At 39.2% G+C, this 19,216-nt stretch overlaps 2 protein-coding genes across 2 annotated transcripts; both read right to left on the reverse strand.

Moving 5' to 3' along the window:
- Positions 1-9,188: 9,188 nt before the first annotated feature.
- LOC102229283 (cytochrome c oxidase subunit 5B, mitochondrial-like) lies at positions 9,189-12,296 on the reverse strand. Its single transcript, XM_005812588.3, has 4 exons — positions 12,097-12,296; positions 11,515-11,585; positions 9,791-9,890; positions 9,189-9,653 (listed from the first exon to the last, which is right to left on the reverse strand). The coding sequence occupies exons 1-4, from the start codon at positions 12,191-12,193 to the stop codon at positions 9,541-9,543; spliced, it is 381 nt and encodes a 126-aa protein (XP_005812645.1). The 5' UTR covers positions 12,194-12,296; the 3' UTR covers positions 9,189-9,540.
- Positions 12,297-15,558: 3,262 nt separating this feature from the next.
- Positions 15,559-17,509, reverse strand: LOC102229541 (cytochrome c oxidase subunit 5B, mitochondrial-like). Its single transcript, XM_005812589.3, has 4 exons — positions 17,378-17,509; positions 16,413-16,483; positions 16,119-16,218; positions 15,559-16,037 (listed from the first exon to the last, which is right to left on the reverse strand). The coding sequence occupies exons 1-4, from the start codon at positions 17,472-17,474 to the stop codon at positions 15,925-15,927; spliced, it is 381 nt and encodes a 126-aa protein (XP_005812646.1). The 5' UTR covers positions 17,475-17,509; the 3' UTR covers positions 15,559-15,924.
- Between the last annotated feature and the right edge of the window lie 1,707 nt (positions 17,510-19,216).

A 19,216-nucleotide genomic window follows, 5' to 3' on the forward strand; every position in this document is an offset into this window, starting at 1 on the left:
TTCCTGGTACCTTACTAGGATCCCTTGTTATTTGTAAATTCTTACCTTTATTGTTTAATAAAACCTCAACCACCCCTGAAACAGTGCTGCTAGAAAGGCATCTAGCTGCCGGGAAACGCACCAGTGGTTTGTTCCATCCATCCATACATACCCTTGTCCCTAGTGGGGTCTAGAGGGGTGCTGGTGTCTATCTCCAGCTTACATATCGGGTGAGAGGTGTGGTCACCCTGGACAGGTCGCCAGTCTGTCTCAGCACTAGTGGTGTTGGCTTTTCAAAATAAAGTACATTTTAAGCATTTTATGACATTTAAATTTATTTCAGATTATGGTTAGAACAATTGTCCAAATATAGGCTATATACATGTACGTGCCAAATGCCTTATTGTATTTAATATAAATAATTTTTACAAATTAACTCTGAAGGTGCAGAGCTTCTACATAGGGCTTCTGTACTACGCTCTATATAATGCAATTTAACTTATAAAGCACTTTTAAAACAACACTACTGGCCAGCACAACATCAAAGGTCCTGTTATTAGATTTTCCCATGACAACCAAAAAGACTGTACAGCAGCATCAGTTCATATGACATCAGAAATGCCATTATTTGTCCTTTTGACTCATCCAATGATGTGCCTCCAATTTCCCTGACAATGGCGACGTTGAGTATGATGACAATTACATGAAAACATTTCGGTATCAATATACCTGAGACAGATTTTTTTGAAACTAATTTATCGAGTTATCATGGGTTCCATCTGTATTTTATTTTATTCTGGAGTAACCTCACAACATTGGGACCTCAAAACATTGTCCTGAGCCGTATGCAACGAAATTTCGTTCTGTATACACCCTGTGCATGCAAAACGACAATAAAGTCAGTCTAAGTCTAAGTCTATGTTGTTTCACAGCCTATGTGCCTGATGTCCTGCACACTGTTTCAGTTCTGGAAGTCAACTTTTAACTTACATCTCCAGGCATGAAGTCACAGTCAGGCAGCTCTTTGTTCATGTCCAGGACTTCGTCCATGTGGTCACAGGAAACACGACTTCCTCAGGTGGTTCCTCAAGTGATGCAGCAGATTTCTGCCTCAGCAGGTTATTCAACATGTTCCCATGTTTTTTTCTGGGTTTCCCCGACTTCCTCTACAAGAGAAACTAGTCTGGGGAGCAGAGCCTCCCTCCAGCCGCCGGAGCTGCTCCTGCCATATTTAGTCCCAGGCCTTGTAACAGGACTTGCTGAGGTGCTTCTCAGAGTCGGGGCTGTGCCTGAGCGTTTCAGGGAGCAGAAGGTGGAAGAGTCCACGTCTTCTTTGATAAACAAAAAAGTTTTCCATCTTCTGGAGGACCTGAAAAACGTAAAACAGAACGTAACAACACGTGGAGAAAATTGTTGGTATTCCTCTGGTAACAAAATCCCCAAATAGTTACTGAAGTAACTCAAAACTGACAAGAGTAATAATAAATACACATTAACAAAAAGCTAACCAATGAAAATCAGACATTGTTTTTGAATTGTAAGTGAACAGAATCATAAAATAAAAAAAACTAATGAAAGAAGCTTGGACAAAAATGATGGTACCTCTAGAAAAGTTTGGGAATAATTTGACCAGAGGGACATGTTAGCAAAGTCGCTACGTTCCTTCACAGAGACGTGGCCACAGTGCAACACTGTACTGTGTCCCCTGACACACTGCATGGTGGGAAAGGTTCCACATAATTCCCGGAGCTCAGTGAGTCACCAGGTCCTGCTGGGCGGCCGCGTCATCTGAACGCAGCTTTCACTCATTTAGAGTCTCTCCTCCACTCACCTCGCTCCTGCTAATTTATGAACAGTGATCAGCACTTACAGACGACACCTCAGAGATATTCATACTGTCATCTGTCTCCCCCCCGCTGTGTGCACCAGCGTTCCTCAGCAGCCTGTTGGCAACGTGTTGCACCTTGCAGTCTGTTTTAATCTGTTCCTGCCTCCAAGCGTTTATGACCAGCATGTCGCCGCCTCCTCCATCTCTGTCCCTCTGTGAAAATAAAATGGTGCTGATGATTCGACCCCGCGCTGCAGGTGAAGTGACACACAGACTGCTGCTCTGCTGCTCTGCTGGAACATCAGCCTGTCTGCGCACCTGCCCCCACAGCTCTGCGCTGCTCTGACCTAGAAGACGGTTCTGATCCGACGCCTCACCGGCTGGTTCTCTGTGTCGGCTGCGTCCGCCTGCAGGCATGAAATCTCACACTCCATTAAAGAGACGAGAGGACAGACGGCAGGGCCTGCCTACAACCAAGGCCCAATCTTTACTGAGCGTGCAGCATTAGCTGCTAATGTTTTAGCTTTCTCTTTGTTGCTGTTTGACATTTTGCGGCGCCCTGCTGATGTGTGAGCTGTTTGCAGGCAAAAGCCACATGAGGGCAGTAAAATATACAGCAGGAGTCTTTTACCTGCAGCTTCCTGCTGGGAGGTTTGTGTTAGATCAACAACAGCTCCGTCACTTGCACTTGGGGTCTGCTTTAGATCTTTAACTGGCTTTAACTCAGGGTGTAGCTGCAGATTTTTCTGATTATTTTCTGTTTTTCTCATGTTAAACATTTAATAAGGCTCTCACATTCTGAGGGGATCTGTGTTTTTTCAGTCTCTTTCTCTATCTCCTTCAGCTGATAACAGCCTTTAGGTAGGTGTCTTTAGTTTTCCATTTCTATACAAAAATGTTTAGTTTTTTTATTGGTCTGATATATTTTAATTTGAAATGTTGTGTTTTCATCTGCTGTATGCAGGAAATGATCGGAAATTAGTAAAAATAAAGACTCCAAAGTGTCACTGTGTAATTACTACATGTGTTACAGTCACAGGTGTTACGGGTTCCTAAACTTTTCCAGGTCATGACCCCAAAGACGGCATCAGCTTCTGATTCGTGATCCCCTTTGCCAGCCCACAAACTACACAGAAAAAATACTTAAAGAAACATTGACATTCAGAATGTTTTTTTTCCACTTTATTATTGTTATATAAATGCTACCTTAAACCTTCTGATTTGAGCAGTTTTTAGGGTTTGTGCAGCCGAGTCCTCCACAGAACAGATACTGGAGGTTCTTTCTGTCTTTTTCTTGACAGAAACTTTAGCATTTCACACTAGCTATGAAGAGCAAAGCAGCTCAATGCTGCGTTCAGACTAAATGCATTCATGCATTAAAAAAGCGGCCGATGGTTCTAGTTGGACGTGTGTGCCCTCTGAAGTCAAACGCTTGACCTCTTGCTCTAGACACGCATCGGGAGGAGTCGCTGTTTTATGTTGCTGGCCTCTTTGTGCAGAAGTGGATAAAATTGAGAGTGGCTTGGCTTTATTTTCTTAGACGTGCGTTGGGAAGAGCCTCTTGTCTTTTTTTTGTCCCGGTTACTTTGAGCAATGATGGATAAAATATTGAGTCTTTGCTTTATTTGCTGAAACCAAGAGAATGCTGTGTTTGAAGTCAGTTGAAATGTCTTGAACGCTCAAAATGGTCGAAAGGCCTAAGGCAGTGTTAGACGGCCCTAATGCTCAAATTGCGTTTGGTCTGAACGCAGCATAATACATTTTACTGGCAGCCAATCAGAAGGCTGAGCAATGCAGATAATATTTCAATAAGTTATTCTAAGTTATGCTTCACATTAATGATTGAAAAACTGTTTAAATATTACAAAATTATATAACTGGAAAGTTATATAAAAAAATATTTTTTTTATTTTTGCATTTTTTCTTTTTTGTTTAGTGTAGTATGTCTCACTTACTGAAATGAATGGACTTTAAATAACATTTTTGATGTACTTGTGTTCTGTAGCTCTTGTCTATTATGAATGAAATTTGATTTATGACATCTGTTACTAGCTCAACAGCAGCGTCTGCCAAGGTCTTTGTTAACATTTCCTCTGTGATAGATGTGTGTACCTTGCTCTGATAGCCACTCAAGGGTCTCTGTCAGAGCCATTAGGCACCACTCATCCTTGCTGTAATATTTTCTGACACACCTTCATCTCCCAGTGGCTGAGATATGAACCAAGTTTACTTGAGCTGTGGATTTTGACATTGGATTCTTTGAGCTCATTGTTGCTCTCTTGGCTTCCTCCACATGTAGACACAACAGCTGCACTGTTTTATTGTTTTGCTGCCTGCAGCCATCAGCAGGGACAGCACTGAACTGGCATCAAATTCCTCTAACAGCATCTCTAACAATCTTCTGTGATCATGCAATGAGCCGCTGGAAATGAAAAGCTCTCCGAAACGCCATCGTCTCTGGTGAGCTACGGTTCCCATAGCAACCAAAAGGACAGAGATTCTCAATTACCCAAGTCCCCCAAACCTCCAGGTCTGACTGTTTGTGTCTTCCCCAGCATTGTGTACTCTGTCAAAGCATGTTCTGTGTAATAATTTAATTGTTTTATTTACCTTACATTCATCTTCTTCATCTTGAAAAAAGTCCCATCATCGTCATGTTCGTTGATTCCTGAACAGCTCAGAAGATGAGGACTTGTCAGAAGACCGAAGCGTCAGGATGAGGAGGAGATAAGACAACAGCTGACTTTAGAGATATTCAAAGACAGTCAGCTGTCATAAATTATCACTCCTAAGGTTTACTGTAGCTCCCTGAACAAAGCCATTGTTTTTAATTGGGTGACAAAAAATGTTGCAACGTGAAAAGGACTCAAAAGAAACACAAAAATCAGTCAGTAGGTTAAAATGAACCTAAACAGGACCCATCATAAAATTCTCAGGAAAACAAACTACAAAAGGAACAAAGTCAGTATAGAGCTAAATTTCTAGCACACACAAAGTGAGGGCTAATACAACTGAAGCAGGTAAAACTGCAACAAACCTGGAGAAGTCTTCTCAGATAAGAAGTGCTTTTTTTTTTTTAAAGAACATCAGGTCAGCTAGTTGTGCTCCTGTACTCTGAGTCAGAGGGTCCGCTGTTGTGCTGATTACTCCTGTTTTTGAACAGAACAACTTTCTCCTTAATCGTTTTCAGTCAGTTTTTCCATCTCACACCTTGACTCCTTAAAACCGATTAATTAAAAACCACAGTGACTGTTTTGCTGACGGTGCTGCATTTGACAGAGAAAAGGTGGGATTGTCTGCTACTGCTACAAACTGACTAATAACTAAGGATTACTGTCTGTTATTTGGTGATCAAATCTAAGCATGTAAAAAAATCACATGTGGGGAAACTCAGGGTCCTGTTCTTGATTCACTCTACTTTTTTAAAAAATTATTAGCTGACATATTGGAACACATTTTATAATGCTGATGGCATGCAACTTTATATTTGTGCCATCATTGGCCATTGTTCTGTAGAATTACTTCAGACATTTATAAGTAGCTCCAAAACCAGGACGGTCCTGCTTTACAGACCAGTGGGGTTCGCTGTAGTCACAGACCCACAGCACTAATGAAGAAAACTCAACTGAAATGTAAATATCACTAAGAGGAGCAATGTGGTCAGTATCACATTTTGAGACTTCAAGCACATTCTATTGATATAGATTTGGGTGTCCAGGCATAATTGGCTACATACTGTAGATGGCAATCATATTCAACTATGTGCCACTAAATGAACTAATTTTTAGGCCAAAAAAATAAACTGTTAGTGGCCCCCTGATCACACACAGTAAAACTTGTTTCTCTCACTATCCTGGCACTTCAAAATAATTTTAGCAATCCTAACTGACAAAACAGGCAAAGGTTAAGTCTGATTTAAAATCACACTGTCATTTTTCACATGGTATGCAAATATCATTTCAAATGAATATGCACAGTAGAACTTAGTTCTTTACAATCTTGGAGTTAACTTAATTATAATCCATTATTCAGCAAACATAGTTTGCTCCAAAGTCTGTCAAACCCAAAAGGTAGAAGTGAACAAAAAGTGTTTTTTTTATTCTTTTCTAAAAAAAAAAAAAGAAAAAAGAAAAGGAAAAAACAATTTGTCTTGACCAAATAGATCAAGCAACAAGAATTCAAAGATTGACAGTGACAAACATCAAACATCAAACGCTTGTGGTGCCTCTGGACCTGAGCCCTGCTCATGAATGCAGACGTTTGGCTGAGTGCTGCTCCTCTGAGCAGCGTGGCTGCTGCTGGTCAAGCCTGAAAGACGACAAATGGACGGCAGCCCACATCCTCCAGGTTCACCAGGCAATTTATGAGATGATTAAACTGACACTCTCTGCTTCCCTTTCAGGAGCCAGCGTAATTAAATTGATATCAACAACACCCTGCAGCAAAAAGCTACGGCTGCTGCAGCGTCTGTAGTTTCAGACACACTAACACCTGGGACTGAGAGCTGGACAAACCTCCACACACACCTTCGTAAGCCAGTCCTTCTGGAATGCTGGACAAACTTAACTCTGAGTGACAGGAAGTACCAAATACAGATGAACGTCAGACAAGCTTTTAATGTAAAACCAATTCTCTCCTCCACTTCAGCACTATGTGTGGCTCAGCTAACCTCATTCAGCCCCCAAAATATTGAAGTTTATTCTTGTAATGTGACAAAATGTGGAAAAGCTCAATTGGTGTCTATAGTTTTCAAAACATCATGAATTTCAGAAATGAGCTGGAATGGAACAATTTAAAGACAGACAAAAAGATTAAAACGACATATCGTAATTGTAAATATGGAATTGTGACCATATTGTTTCCCAGTGTTATTCTTAGGGAAGTTGTTGTAAAGCTCTCCGTAGGTTACACTCACAAATACCAGCTAAAACTTTCATGTGTAATAAAGAAGCCTGGGTCCAGCCACGGAGCCCACTCTTGTTTTGGCTGTTGTTGGTGCCTCAGTGTCTCATTAACCACTGTTGACTTCTAAATCTGCTGCCGTCTGTTTCCTACCTAATGAGCTGTGCAGATGTCTCCGCGTCTTATGGTGCTCCTCTTTGGTCTCTGTCTTTTTCTGCAGCGCTCTCCTTTGAGGTGGCAGGTATTCAGACACTTCCAGTTAACTTTGAGTCAACCCTGTGCGCAGTGAGGGAGCGCGCCAGCTGAGCTATTGTAGCTCCACTTTTCCAAAGATAATTCACGTCATGTTTCACAGAACATCAGCCATGAAATGTCTGTGAGGAACATCTGGAGGCTCACAGACGCTTCAGAGCTCCGGGGTCACCAGGCCAGGAGCAATCGAAAGCTTAAGTTTGAAATTCTCAACAATTTGTCGGACAATGTGCAGGTTAGATTTTATTTGCCTTAATCATGTCATCAATGCTTCACTTGATTCTATCTCGGTTCTTTTCCACCATTCTGGGCTGACTTTGGATTATGTGTGGCACTGAGTTCAACCTGATAAGGCAGTTTGGTGGAAAACTGCCTTATCTTCTGCTAAGACAAAAAAAAATCCCTACTCCTCCGTATATACGGGGCGCTGTTGCGCAAGATAGTGAGTTTGAGTTTTTAATTCATAAACCATAGCCTTAAACCCTTAAAACCTTTCCACCAATGTAATCCTTGGGCAATTCTCCATCATTTTACTCTGGCCACGCCCACTTCCTCCTAACTACATTTTTTGGCTATAACACAATAAAGATAAACATAAATATGATGCATAACATTTATGGACTGAGGCACTAAAACAATATGGAAAAAATTGGAAATAAAAAAAAACTGTTCAAGCAACAAAACAGTAACTCTTTTAGTGATCACAATTTTTCATGATTACAGAATAAACTCTTAGATCCTAACAGGGGATGACCTATTGTATGAATTTAATGCAGTTTTAATTTTAGTGAAGGTCAGAAAGTTTATGTCTGGATAACCACTTGACAGATTTACACCAAACGTGGCACAGATGTTTAAGAACACACCCTGAGTCCATATCCTTAATATGATTATGAAGTGGACATGGCTTATATGCTACCTCATATCTGACCTTTGATCTCAGCGAACTCAAATGTTAATATAGCAGCTACAGCAGCTACTGACCGGATCACAACCTGGTGAGCACCACAGCGGGAAATGAAATTGGCAGTGTTAGTGTTGCAAATAAGACATCAGATCTTAACAGTTAATAGGATGACTCACCAGTGGGCATAAAATATAATACAATAGGCAATTCAGATGTGTAGGTTTCTTGTTGGATTGTGAACAACAGACACAGAGTGTCTGAAAACCCAACAATCCATGATGATTCTAAAGAACTTCTATAATAAAAAATATTTCAGATTTGAAGCACTGAGTTAAATTCAAAGGTTATATAAGTTTGAATGAGAAACTGTCCAAACTTTCCACTCGCATATGAGTAAAGGCAAAAAGTTTTGGTAGACAGCGCTATCTGCTGGTAGACTGAAGAATAACACATTCACCCCGTAAGTGAAATACTCAGTGATTTGATTAAAATGGTGCTCAGTTCATTTGACCAGTCCAAAAAATAAAAAATACCAGCACGAATAATAGAACTGCAGATTATGGATCAGAAAGAGGCATAATCTTTATAATCCTCATAGATTATGGATCTTAAAGAATATGTTGGGTTATGTTCCATTGAAGTTCTGTATGACCAACTTGCAATTTTTCAGGGCGTTTAGTTGAACATTGCCATGAGAAAATGAGCTCCATGGTCATAATCATCAGTCACAAACGAGTTTAAGGGATTCTCCTACCAACAGCTGCCTTTTGAATAACAGCTGACTTGAGTCTTCAACTCAATATTTAGAAGCACATTTTACTCCTGCTGTCACAGCTGATCCTGGGTCAGAGTGCAGAAAAATGTAGACTATCACTTTAGTCCAGGTTAAGCTTTTTGTAGTTTTAATGAGAACCTAGTTGATTCAGAACTTTAGTGGTTTCATTCTGAACCAACAAAGTCCAGAGGAAACTGCATCAATATCTAGTTTGTCCACGACAAGTCATTAAAAAACAAGCTACTTCCTGTTTTCTTCTTTGTGGTTTGCACCAGTAGTAACAACCAGTTGTTTTGACTTGTGATGCGAAAAAAATGTTTCCATCGCAGTTTCGCAAAATAAGCCAACTCCTCCTAGAGCCAACACGTTTGGTGCAAAATTGCCATGTTATAATTCAGAAGTTTTATTTTCAAAATGTCAAATTGCGCAATTTTATGGTCAATGGAAACACAACTATTGTCTTCAATCTGATTGAAAAAAAAATACAAAATCTGAGCAGAGCTCAACCTGAAGCAGACAAACACACACACACACACACACACATATATGAGTTCAGTACTTTATTGGCTCAACAGTAGGAGTGGTCCGAATGTAACATCATACAGTACAGTCAATGTAAACTGAAGCTGAAGGTCCCAAAACACATCTGAGCTGTTTGGAAATGTAACGTGTGAAGCCAAAGCTGAGGTTAAAAGGTAGATCAAGTGCTAAAACAGACCAGATAAACGACATCAGACCAGGAAATACACCGAGCCCAAACAACAAAAGGACAGCATCTTCAAGCACAGTGAAAACTTAAAACACTCTGAGTTTTCTTGGTCCGGAGATAAAATTAACATTTCAAAGAGAAGCCAAATTTGTACTGTAAATACATCTACTAAAATACTTTGTTTTAAGTTAGTGGGGGAGGTTATGGGGCACCAGTTTGTAGTGGGCACCACAGGAGGGGCAGCGCTGGGGCTCGCCCTCATGAAGCCAGAACCAGATGATGGCGGTGTTGTCTTCCTCACCTGCACAGAGAAAATAAAGACATGAGGCAGAAATCTGGAAGTTGAGGCTGCTGAACAGCTGAACTGTGATTTTATAGAGCTGGCTTCGTTTCTGTCATGTTAGAAATATATTTAATAATTCTGTTACTGTGACTTACAGATACAGCCCACAACCCTCTTGTTAGTGATGGAGGGAACCAGGTGGGGGTCCGACTTGGAGCCAGCGTAGCTCTTTGGCTTCATCATGCTGTAAGGATCCTGCAAGGAGAAGAGGAAGATGATGATGAAGGTAGGTCTAATGGTCTCTTCAAGAGTTTGGTCTCAGCTGCGTTCAGGGTTCTGAAAACAGCCTGACAACAAACATTACATCAACAAATAAAGAGGTTTCCTTAGTAATGGATGATCTAATTAAGATAAGAGCAAGTATCGCCATGGAAACAACGAGATACACACTGAGAAATAAGCTGACAGCTGGAAGCTGAGGCTAGATAATAAATCTAATAATAAATTATAACAGAGAGCTGGTCCATGTCACTAGATGTGGAACTTCGATCCAGAATCTCTCAGCATTCTGGGGGATGTAGGCAGAGGAGAGACTTTAGTTGCTCAACCTCTCACGGTGAGTGGCATCAGCTAACTAACTCTTTGGTTACCTAGCAACAACCTGTTGCACAACTTGCACAGGAGCAGTTTCAAGTTTTATCACAGAGTCTCATGACTGTTGAAACATAAAGAAAAATGCAGTGGAGAGAAAACAGGAAGCGACCTCACTAGCATGGCTGTGTTTCAGACATTTAAAACAAAAAAAACGAATCAATAATTATCTGTATTGACTGATACGAAATTCTTATAGCGTGATAAATTTTCCACCATATTGCTCAGCACGACCGGAATCTGGAAGTTTTCAGCCTGAACAGCCCTGAGCGTTAGCAGCTGGTCAGTGCCACGCCAACGCTCCACCAGGTCAGGCTGGAAGCAGCTCTGTGCTGAACGGGGAAAAGTTTGAACACGAGAGCCAAACAGTAAGACACTGTGTTACAGACACTGCTCTCTCAGTCATGGTGTGATACTGGCTATGATCCTAGCAATGATCACTCAGACAGGAAAACGAGGCTAAAAATATTTCATTGTTCTTCACGAAAATCCGAGATCAGACATCGGCCACAACAATCTAATTAAAGAAACTCCAGAAAACAAACAAACAAAAAAAACTTCATAGTACGGTGGTGGAGAGTTAGTGATGTGGGCTTCCTGTGAGGCCCTGAGACCATTACAATAAATAACTCAACTGTTTGGGTTTATGAACCTGAACAGTGGCAATCTTGCTATGATGGTTATAAACTTGGTAGGTCAGGATTTGAAATACAACACCAGCATGTTGCTGTAAAACAAGATGACCAATAACAGCCAGCAATATCACTGCAGTGTCAAAACAAGGACAACATCTGAAGATTCACTGTTGTGTTCCTAAAATGGGTTTAACACATTTTAACCTGCCTATTAGCATGTTTATATAGTGACAACTGAAATCAGATGTTTAAGATACTTTTCAGTTTATTTAAAAAATTTAATCTACGATTATAAACTCAACTTTTAATCAGCTTTGATTAACTGCCACTTCCTGGCAATGCTGTACCAGGAAGTGATCTCACTAAGGACCAAAATAAAACTTTTATCTTCACAACTAATGAATGATCAATTTAAGGGGTTTTTTCTTCAGTACAAAACCTGAAAAATAAGCAGGTAGGACATATATCTATCTCTTAAAGGAAAGTCTTCTTCTAAGGAATTATTTCACAGAATATAGTTTCATCTAAAGTTATGCTTTACACTTAGTTATGCTAAGTGTAAATCATAACTACATGCTGTAATGTGATGTTACCTTTCCCTCCTTCATGGCCTTCATGATGACCTTCTCCAGCCCAGTGGCCTGCTCCTCATCAGTGGGAATGCCTGGAAGCACCAACATGACAAAGGAGGAAACTCGGGATGTACCACAGAACCGCTCACTCATAATTTCACAGAACTATGAATAAACTACAAGAAACTAGGAGTCAAATATAAACTATTATGTTTAGAACAGCGATCAAAACGGCCACGATAAGACCCGAGCAATCACCTTCCTGGGAGCTGGGTTTGGGTCTGAATAGAAACAAATGTAAAGCAGATGACCAACAGAACCACCTAAACCCAGACTGACCTCTTTGCTGTCACTGTTAGCCTAATGCTAAGTAGCAGGTTAGCCCCTAGCTTTATTTAAGAACATCTGGATATTCAAAACCAGCTGAACACAGACAAACAGAAAATGAACTTATTACAACCCAAGAGATTTAGCGGGTTTTTACTACAAGAACCGAACGTGTCCTGGCAGAACTTGGAAGAGAAAGCGTTCCGCGGTCAGACGGACTAGCCTAGCTAACACTTCAGTCTGTTATCTGAATGGTTGTGTCCGTGTCGGCCTCACCTCCAGCCGCCATGCTGCGGCTCAGAGCCGGAGCCCGGACAGCCCGGCAGGTTGTCACGGCTCTCAGCCCGGAGCGCAGCAGTAACCTTGCAGCCATTTCTCCTTCAATGTACGGTTGTCACCCAGTAAAGATTAATGGACTTCTTCTTCTTCTTCTTCGTCTTCTTCTTCTATAGCGTTTTCTGGCAGTCAACAAACTTTGTGTATTACCGCCATCAACTGGACGGAGATGTAATTCAGAAATTCATTTTTCTTATATATCTTCAAATCTTAAAATAACTAAATTATCTACATACTTATACACTCACACACACATACATACTAAATTCTCTCAGCAAATTTTGTATCTTTTAAATATCTAATAAGTGCTTGAATTATATCATGTGATTGATGCTTCACTAATAAATTAGCCATAGTTACTGAACTCCCCATTAACTTTTCCAGTTCTTTCCTCTCTTTTATATATATTTTCTACAATAAATTAACACATGTTCTACTCCTTCTGTTTCCCCTCAATAACAACAATCACCTGATGGATGTTTCCCTATTATTTTTAAACCACTATTTAAACTAGTATGCCCAATCCTCAATCTGTTAATCCATATTTCCTCTCTCCCATTCATTATACTATTATTTCTTATGATTACCTCCTTCTATATTTTATGTAAATGCTTTCCTCTTTCTTTTAAATTCCATCTCTCCTGCCATACATTATTTATTTTATCTTTAATAATTACTTTTATTTCTGCTCTACTTAGTGGGACATCATATTCAATTTCTCTTGCCTTAACTGCTTCTCTAGCCAACTTATCTCCTTTTTCATTACCTACAATTCCTTTATGTGCTGGAACCCTTGTGAATTGAATACATATCTTTTGTTGCTTTATACTATTTATCAAATAAGTAACTTCATCTAAAATATCTTGACAGCTTTCAGATTTTCCACTTATAATACTGGTTAAGCAAGACATTGAATCTGAACAGATAACTACCTTACTGGCTTCACCTCCAGCAGCCATTGCAATGCCAAAATAATTGCCAACATCTCTGCTGAAAAAATTTATAAATTATCCGTTGTTCTTCTTTTTAAAATCTTTTTGTTTCGGAATATAAACTGCTACTCCTGTTTTACCATTTTCCTCTTTTGATGCATCTGTATATATTTGTGTCATATTTTCATACATTATTTATAAATACTGCTGAATAATTGGATAAATACCTCCACAGGACTTTTCTATTTTTTGGTTTCTAAATTTACTATTGGCGATTCAAATAACCATGGAGCAATTTTAGATTTAATTACAGTTTTACAGCATGCTATATTATTTATCCCCAAATGATCTGCATAAATATTTCCTTCCCATCCCAAACTCCTAATGTCATGGCCATACTCCCAACATTATCTGAATACCTGTTTAGTAGGTGATTTTCCTCATGCCCTTGTAATTGTAACCAATAATTTGTTGACAGTTTCATCCACCTTATGTCCAGAGGCATTTCTCCAGTTGTCACCTGAAGAGCAGGAATTGGAGACGTTCTAAAAGCACCACAACATTTCCTGAGAGCTTTAGCTTGGATTCTATCTAAATCTAATAACAAAGAATCTGCAGCTGACTTATAAACAATACATCCAGAGTCCAACACAGATCGAATTAAAACATCATACAATCTTTTCAAAGATGTGCTTGACGCCCCCCCCAATCATTCCCTAACAAACATCTCAAAATATTAATACCTTTATTACATTTATCAATAATCTTTTGTATATGTATCTTAAATGAAAGTTTTACATCAAACCATACTCCTAGGTACCTTACGATATTTACCTGCTTCAATTTATGCCCATATAGTCTAAGATCTACTGTAGGATTAACCCTTTTCCTTGAAAAACATATTACTTGTGTCTCAACAGACAAATGAAACCCCCATTCATGTGACCATCTTTCTATCCTATTAATTGCTGATTACATTCTATTTTTTAAATTACTAATATTGCCTCCTCTCACCCATAATGCCCCATCATCTGCATATAATGCTTTACTAATTCTAAAATCTATATTATCAAAAATATCATTAATCATTATATTAAAAAGCAATGGACTACATACACTACCTTGTGGAGTTCCATTTTGTATAGCATAAATATCTGAATAATTTACCCCACTATTCCTTTAGCAACATCTGATAACTGTTCAATCATCCTATAGCATCTTTACCTGGAGATGTATTAACTCCAATCAAAGCTCTATTCATTGCAAACAATGTAAAATCTTTATCTAAAACACCTCCATCTAGCTCTTTCCTATTTAAAATCTCTTTATTATCATCAATCATTTTCAATCTCCATGATAATTCTTCATTTGATAAATTTTGAGAACTATGCACTTTCACAAAGGACCTAGCAAACATCTCTGCTTTTCCTTGTTTGTTTTAGCTTCACACTGGTTATCTTTAATTATAGGTAAAGAAAAATCCCTTCGAATTCCTCCCATCTTTCTAATCAGTCCCCAGATCTCGTTTACTTTAACTTCTGTTCCAATTGTACAACAAAAACGCCTCCAATAATTCTTTTTAGATAATTTAACTATTCTCTTAACTTTAGACTGTGCTTTTTTTATATAATATTAAATTATCAAGTGAATGATTTAATTTTAACATTCTACATGCTTTATTCCTAACTTTAATAGCTTCTTTACATTCATTGTTCTGCAAGTTTTTGTTTTTTTTATGTTTCACTTTGAGTAATCCAACAGAACTATCTATTCTGCCCAGGAATAAATTGTATTTCTGAAAGATCTTCTGCTATTTCCTGTAGCTTTCAAGTTTTCTATGGCTGCCTTTGAATCTGTGCACTGTTTCACCCCATCTTACTCCACCCACTGCAGGCTAATGATTGTCGCTGTTGTAAATGCAGATAATTGATTATTGTTTCAGCAAACATAATTCAAAATCTGGAATAAATTATAGAATTTGTATTGCTACATCCATCAGTATACTTTTTAAGATCATTACGGTATATAGGCTACCTTAAACATGTTCAAAACTCCTCTAATGCAATGGAATTTAAACAATTCTGCAAGAAACAGGTTAATGGCAGAAACTGATATCTTGTTGTCTTACGATCTCTTTGTTAAGAGAACTGATTGAGATGAAAGCTGCTCTGAGTGAAGCTTGTGGAAAACCAGAACAGATCTCACATCTTCAAAGTCCAAAACCCAACTACTCCGTCTTGTCGACAAATGTGTTGGTTGACAAGACGACTTTGAATTCATTTTATTATAATAGTTTGACAGTAAAATCTGATTGTAGAACGATTGAGGAATTTTCTGATATGCACATTTTTACTCCTGGCTTCACAGTGCAGCTATCAATTCTTCCTGTCATGTTTTTGCATGTGTACCATTAACTGTAACATATTTATCAGATAAAACATGTAATATATTAGTGCCAAAGAGACATCCATGAAAAGGAGTTGTTAATGTTTATTGGTGGAATAACAGCAGTAAAGTGGACCCATTTTGACAGCGTACAGCACACAAACCAGAGTAAACTGCCTGAGTCTTCCAAACACAGTGTATCTGTGTGGAAATGTAACATGTAAAGCAAAGACTGATGAGGTCAGCAGGTAGATCAAGTAGAACAACAGAACAAGACGAGCGGACCAGGAAGTACGCCGAGCTGGAAACATCCTGCAGGGCGTGGATAATCTCACTCTTCTTGTTCTGAAGGAGGAATGAATATTGCAACAAAAAAAGCTAAACAAAAAAAGGTACAGATGAGTGCTGAAGGCGTAAACACACACATCTGTACAGGTTACAGGGCTGGAGGCTAGTGGGGCAGCTCATGAGGCACCAGTTTGTAGTGGGCACCACAGGAGGGGCAGCGCTGGGGCTCGCCCTCATGAAGCCAGAACCAGATGATGGCGGTGTTGTCTTCCTCACCTGCACAGAGGATGAAGGCAGACATCGTTATGAGCGTATGTGCAATCGCTCCCCACAGCGAGCTGCTACAGGAGGACTTACAGATACAGCCCACAACCCTCTTGTTGGTGATGGAAGGAACCAGGTGGGGGTCCGACTTGGAGCCAGCGTAGCTCTTTGGCTTCATCATGCTGTAAGGATCCTGCAAGGAGAAGAGGAAGATGATAATGATGTGAAAATGTAAAAGAACTCGTTTTTGTTCATGTTTTATCAATCAAAGCCCCTGAAGCAGATTCATACAGCTGACTCTACACATGCAGAACTCCGCAGAATATTTGTAAAATTTGTCGGGATTTTTTTATGTCATGTTTCTGCACTGCTGATTGTAACACTCACTGTTCCCTCCTTCATGGCCTTCATGATGGCCTTCTCCAGTCCCGTGGCCTGCTCCTCATCAGTGGGAATGCCTGGTGGAGCAGCAAATTATTCACTTATGTAGCTCAGGTAGCATTCATTTTAGTAACATGCAGTGATGGTGACAACAACATTAATGAGATCATTCAACAGTTGCTGTTTTTTTGTTCGGTAAATGTAATGCTACATTTTAATTACTATGATTCAAGTAAAAATGAGGAATTCTGCCCTAAAAAGTCAGAGACCTTAAAAGTAACAAATTCTGTTTCTGTGTTCCAACTAAATGACATTTATTTAAGCAGATAAAAAAAAAACCACTGAGATCAAAACCTCTTTCAGAAGACTGACCTGGGCAAGAAAGGCAGCAGCACACGTCACCATATTTAAGACAACAGAAGTAACAAAAACAGACATTAGAAATATATAAATGCCAACAGTAAGACAAGGAAGGGCAGTTTAATATTTAAAACAACTGATACTGTTGACAGTGTATCTATTGCAGGTTTTGTAAAACTTTGCAAAACGAGTGAAACGAGTTCTGACCATTTTAGTCGTCACAATATACCCCTAAAATCTCATTATCTGTTCTCTCAAATACATATTATAACAATATTTTCTGGAAATATAGTTGCAATATGTTGAGCACCAGTCATCAGCTTTTTGCTCTGCATTCAATGTGACGTTTCTCATGAAAACAAAATACTATTTGAAAACCTATTTCATTATTTTCAAAACTAGCCGAAATAAACACAAGTTCCTACTTGTTCTAACAATTAAACGATGTGGCTTTTTAGAAAGAGAAGCAAACTAGATGGAACGATATTAACAGAAATGGACAATTTCCTTATGAAGCCCGGTATCTATCAAGGAAGAAACAGAAAGCGGTCCGCCGCCATGAATTTCATTTCATTTCTTCTAACTACGTCTAACCGAAGTCCCGTCCTCACCTCCAGCAGACATGCAGCGCCTCAGAGCCGGACACCGGGCAGCTCGGCAGCTCGTTGTGGCTCTGAACGCGGTGCGGAGCAGTAACCTTGACGCCATGTTTTCCTGTTGAGGGCTGGTATTCTTCGATGTTTTGTTTGTTGCGGGCTAAACGACTCAAAAGCGAACTGCTGCCACCTTCTGTTTGTTTTTATACCAGTCGTCTGTGTGAGCTAAGAGCGTTTTTCAAGAGGGGGTCGCGGCCCCTGGGCGGCCACCAGGAGCTTCACAACGTTGAAGACGATAGAAAAAATGTAAAAATAAAAATACTGACTTAGTTTTTTTCTTTAGAAATAAATTTTTAATTATGTTTTTATCATAAAACCTACTCTGTTTTATAATCGTTATTATAAGATATAATATAATAATTTATTGAAATGTTATTTGCCACACTCACCTTTCTGAAATAGCTAGTCAAATAGCATACCTAGCAAGTGCGAAATGGACACGTTTCTGTTAAGAAAAAGGTGTCTTGAGCGCCACATTATTAGAGTCTTCAAGATAACACTTCCGTGTTTAAATATTTTATCAATATAATAAAAATAGTTTTCTCTGTATAGAGGGATTATTTGTTTTTAAAGGCAGCGGATGTGAGCACAACTTTACTACAAAGAGAGTCATTCGGCCTTTAAACAGCCACTGGTTGTCATGGTACCCCCATTTATCTTGCTATTTTAACATTAGTCGGCATGTTGTCAGAACATTACAACTGTTTATCACAGCAGAATAAAACAAGTTATGCTGCCAAATCGGAATTAGTGAATTGGTTATGTCTTAATGATCCAAACACGTGAGTGGACAGATGATTAGAAAGAAAGTCCTAAACCTTAGTGGCTGGTGGACGTCACTTACTTGGAATATGAAAACTATTTTGTTCATGGTAAAATCATCAGTTCTCACAGAGACGCATCAAGTTGCTCTAAAGACAAATGTAGCTATGGTGAGCATTGACACTGGAATAGGGCTTTTCTAAAACTATTTTTTTATAAAAAAAATATAAGTTGATGCATGCAAAGGACAAATTACATAGCTTTTTTCCCTACTTTGATTTCATTTAGCGGAGAAAAGAACATGTAGCTGCAGCCGTCAAGGTAGGTGATAAGATAAAATGCAGCAGGCTGAATGGAAGGCAATGCTAGATACAGAGATGCTGTACTAGAAAGGAAACATCTGACATCTGCAGATACCAAAGAGCTGCGCTGGGTGATCTGCACAATTTTATTAGCCTACCTGTAAATAGCTTAACCAGTTAGAATAATGTATTCTTGCTTGCTTTCTGCAGGCAACATGCGCAGTGCAGTGCATGCTGGTTATAAAACTAGTTATAACGCAGTCGAATACTAATTCAAACAAATAGGTCTATAGTACATCTCCAGGTTGATGCTACACTATTTGATGCTCATTTCAAACTAAGAAACTACAACAAAATTAGAACACCTTTCAGAAACACAGTCACAGGATTCTGTTAAACATTGTAGGCTACGTGAATGTTCAACTTCAGCAGGAGGCAGCAGCAGTCACCTTTCTGTCAGGCTGCCTCAGGGCAGCTGTGGCTACAAAGCAGTAGCATGTCAATGTGTGCTTGAATGGGAATGACTGATTTCATTGTAAAGCGTATTTGAGGGTCCTGAAAAGTCCTGTACAAGTCTGATTTCATTTCATTTGCACATAAAAATGCAACACAGATTATTGTTTGGTGATTTCCTATTTCCGGTGGGCATTATGGTACATTTATACCAAAGCTGTTAGGATCCAGGGCTGCTGAGTGTTTTGCACTTTGATTTAGTTTCATCACTACTCTT

The sequence above is a fragment of the Xiphophorus maculatus genome, chromosome 8 (assembly GCF_002775205.1).
Source record: "Xiphophorus maculatus strain JP 163 A chromosome 8, X_maculatus-5.0-male, whole genome shotgun sequence".
Lineage (NCBI taxonomy): Eukaryota > Metazoa > Chordata > Actinopteri > Cyprinodontiformes > Poeciliidae > Xiphophorus > Xiphophorus maculatus.

Coding starts and splice junctions, on each gene's coding strand:
- LOC102229283 (XM_005812588.3), bottom strand. CDS start 12,193: ATGGCTGCAAGGTTACTGCTGCGCTCCGGGCTGAGAGCCGTGACAACC. Junction 11,586..12,096: donor CCGCAGCATGGCGGCTGGAG/GTGAGGCCGACA, acceptor TGGTGCTTCCAG/GCATTCCCACTGATGAGGAG. Junction 9,654..9,790: donor GAGGGTTGTGGGCTGTATCT/GTAAGTCACAGT, acceptor TTCTCTGTGCAG/GTGAGGAAGACAACACCGCC.
- LOC102229541 (XM_005812589.3), bottom strand. CDS start 17,474: ATGGCGTCAAGGTTACTGCTCCGCACCGCGTTCAGAGCCACAACGAGC. Junction 16,219..16,412: donor AGGCCATGAAGGAGGGAACA/GTGAGTGTTACA, acceptor TTCTCCTTGCAG/GATCCTTACAGCATGATGAA. Junction 16,038..16,118: donor GAGGGTTGTGGGCTGTATCT/GTAAGTCCTCCT, acceptor TCCTCTGTGCAG/GTGAGGAAGACAACACCGCC.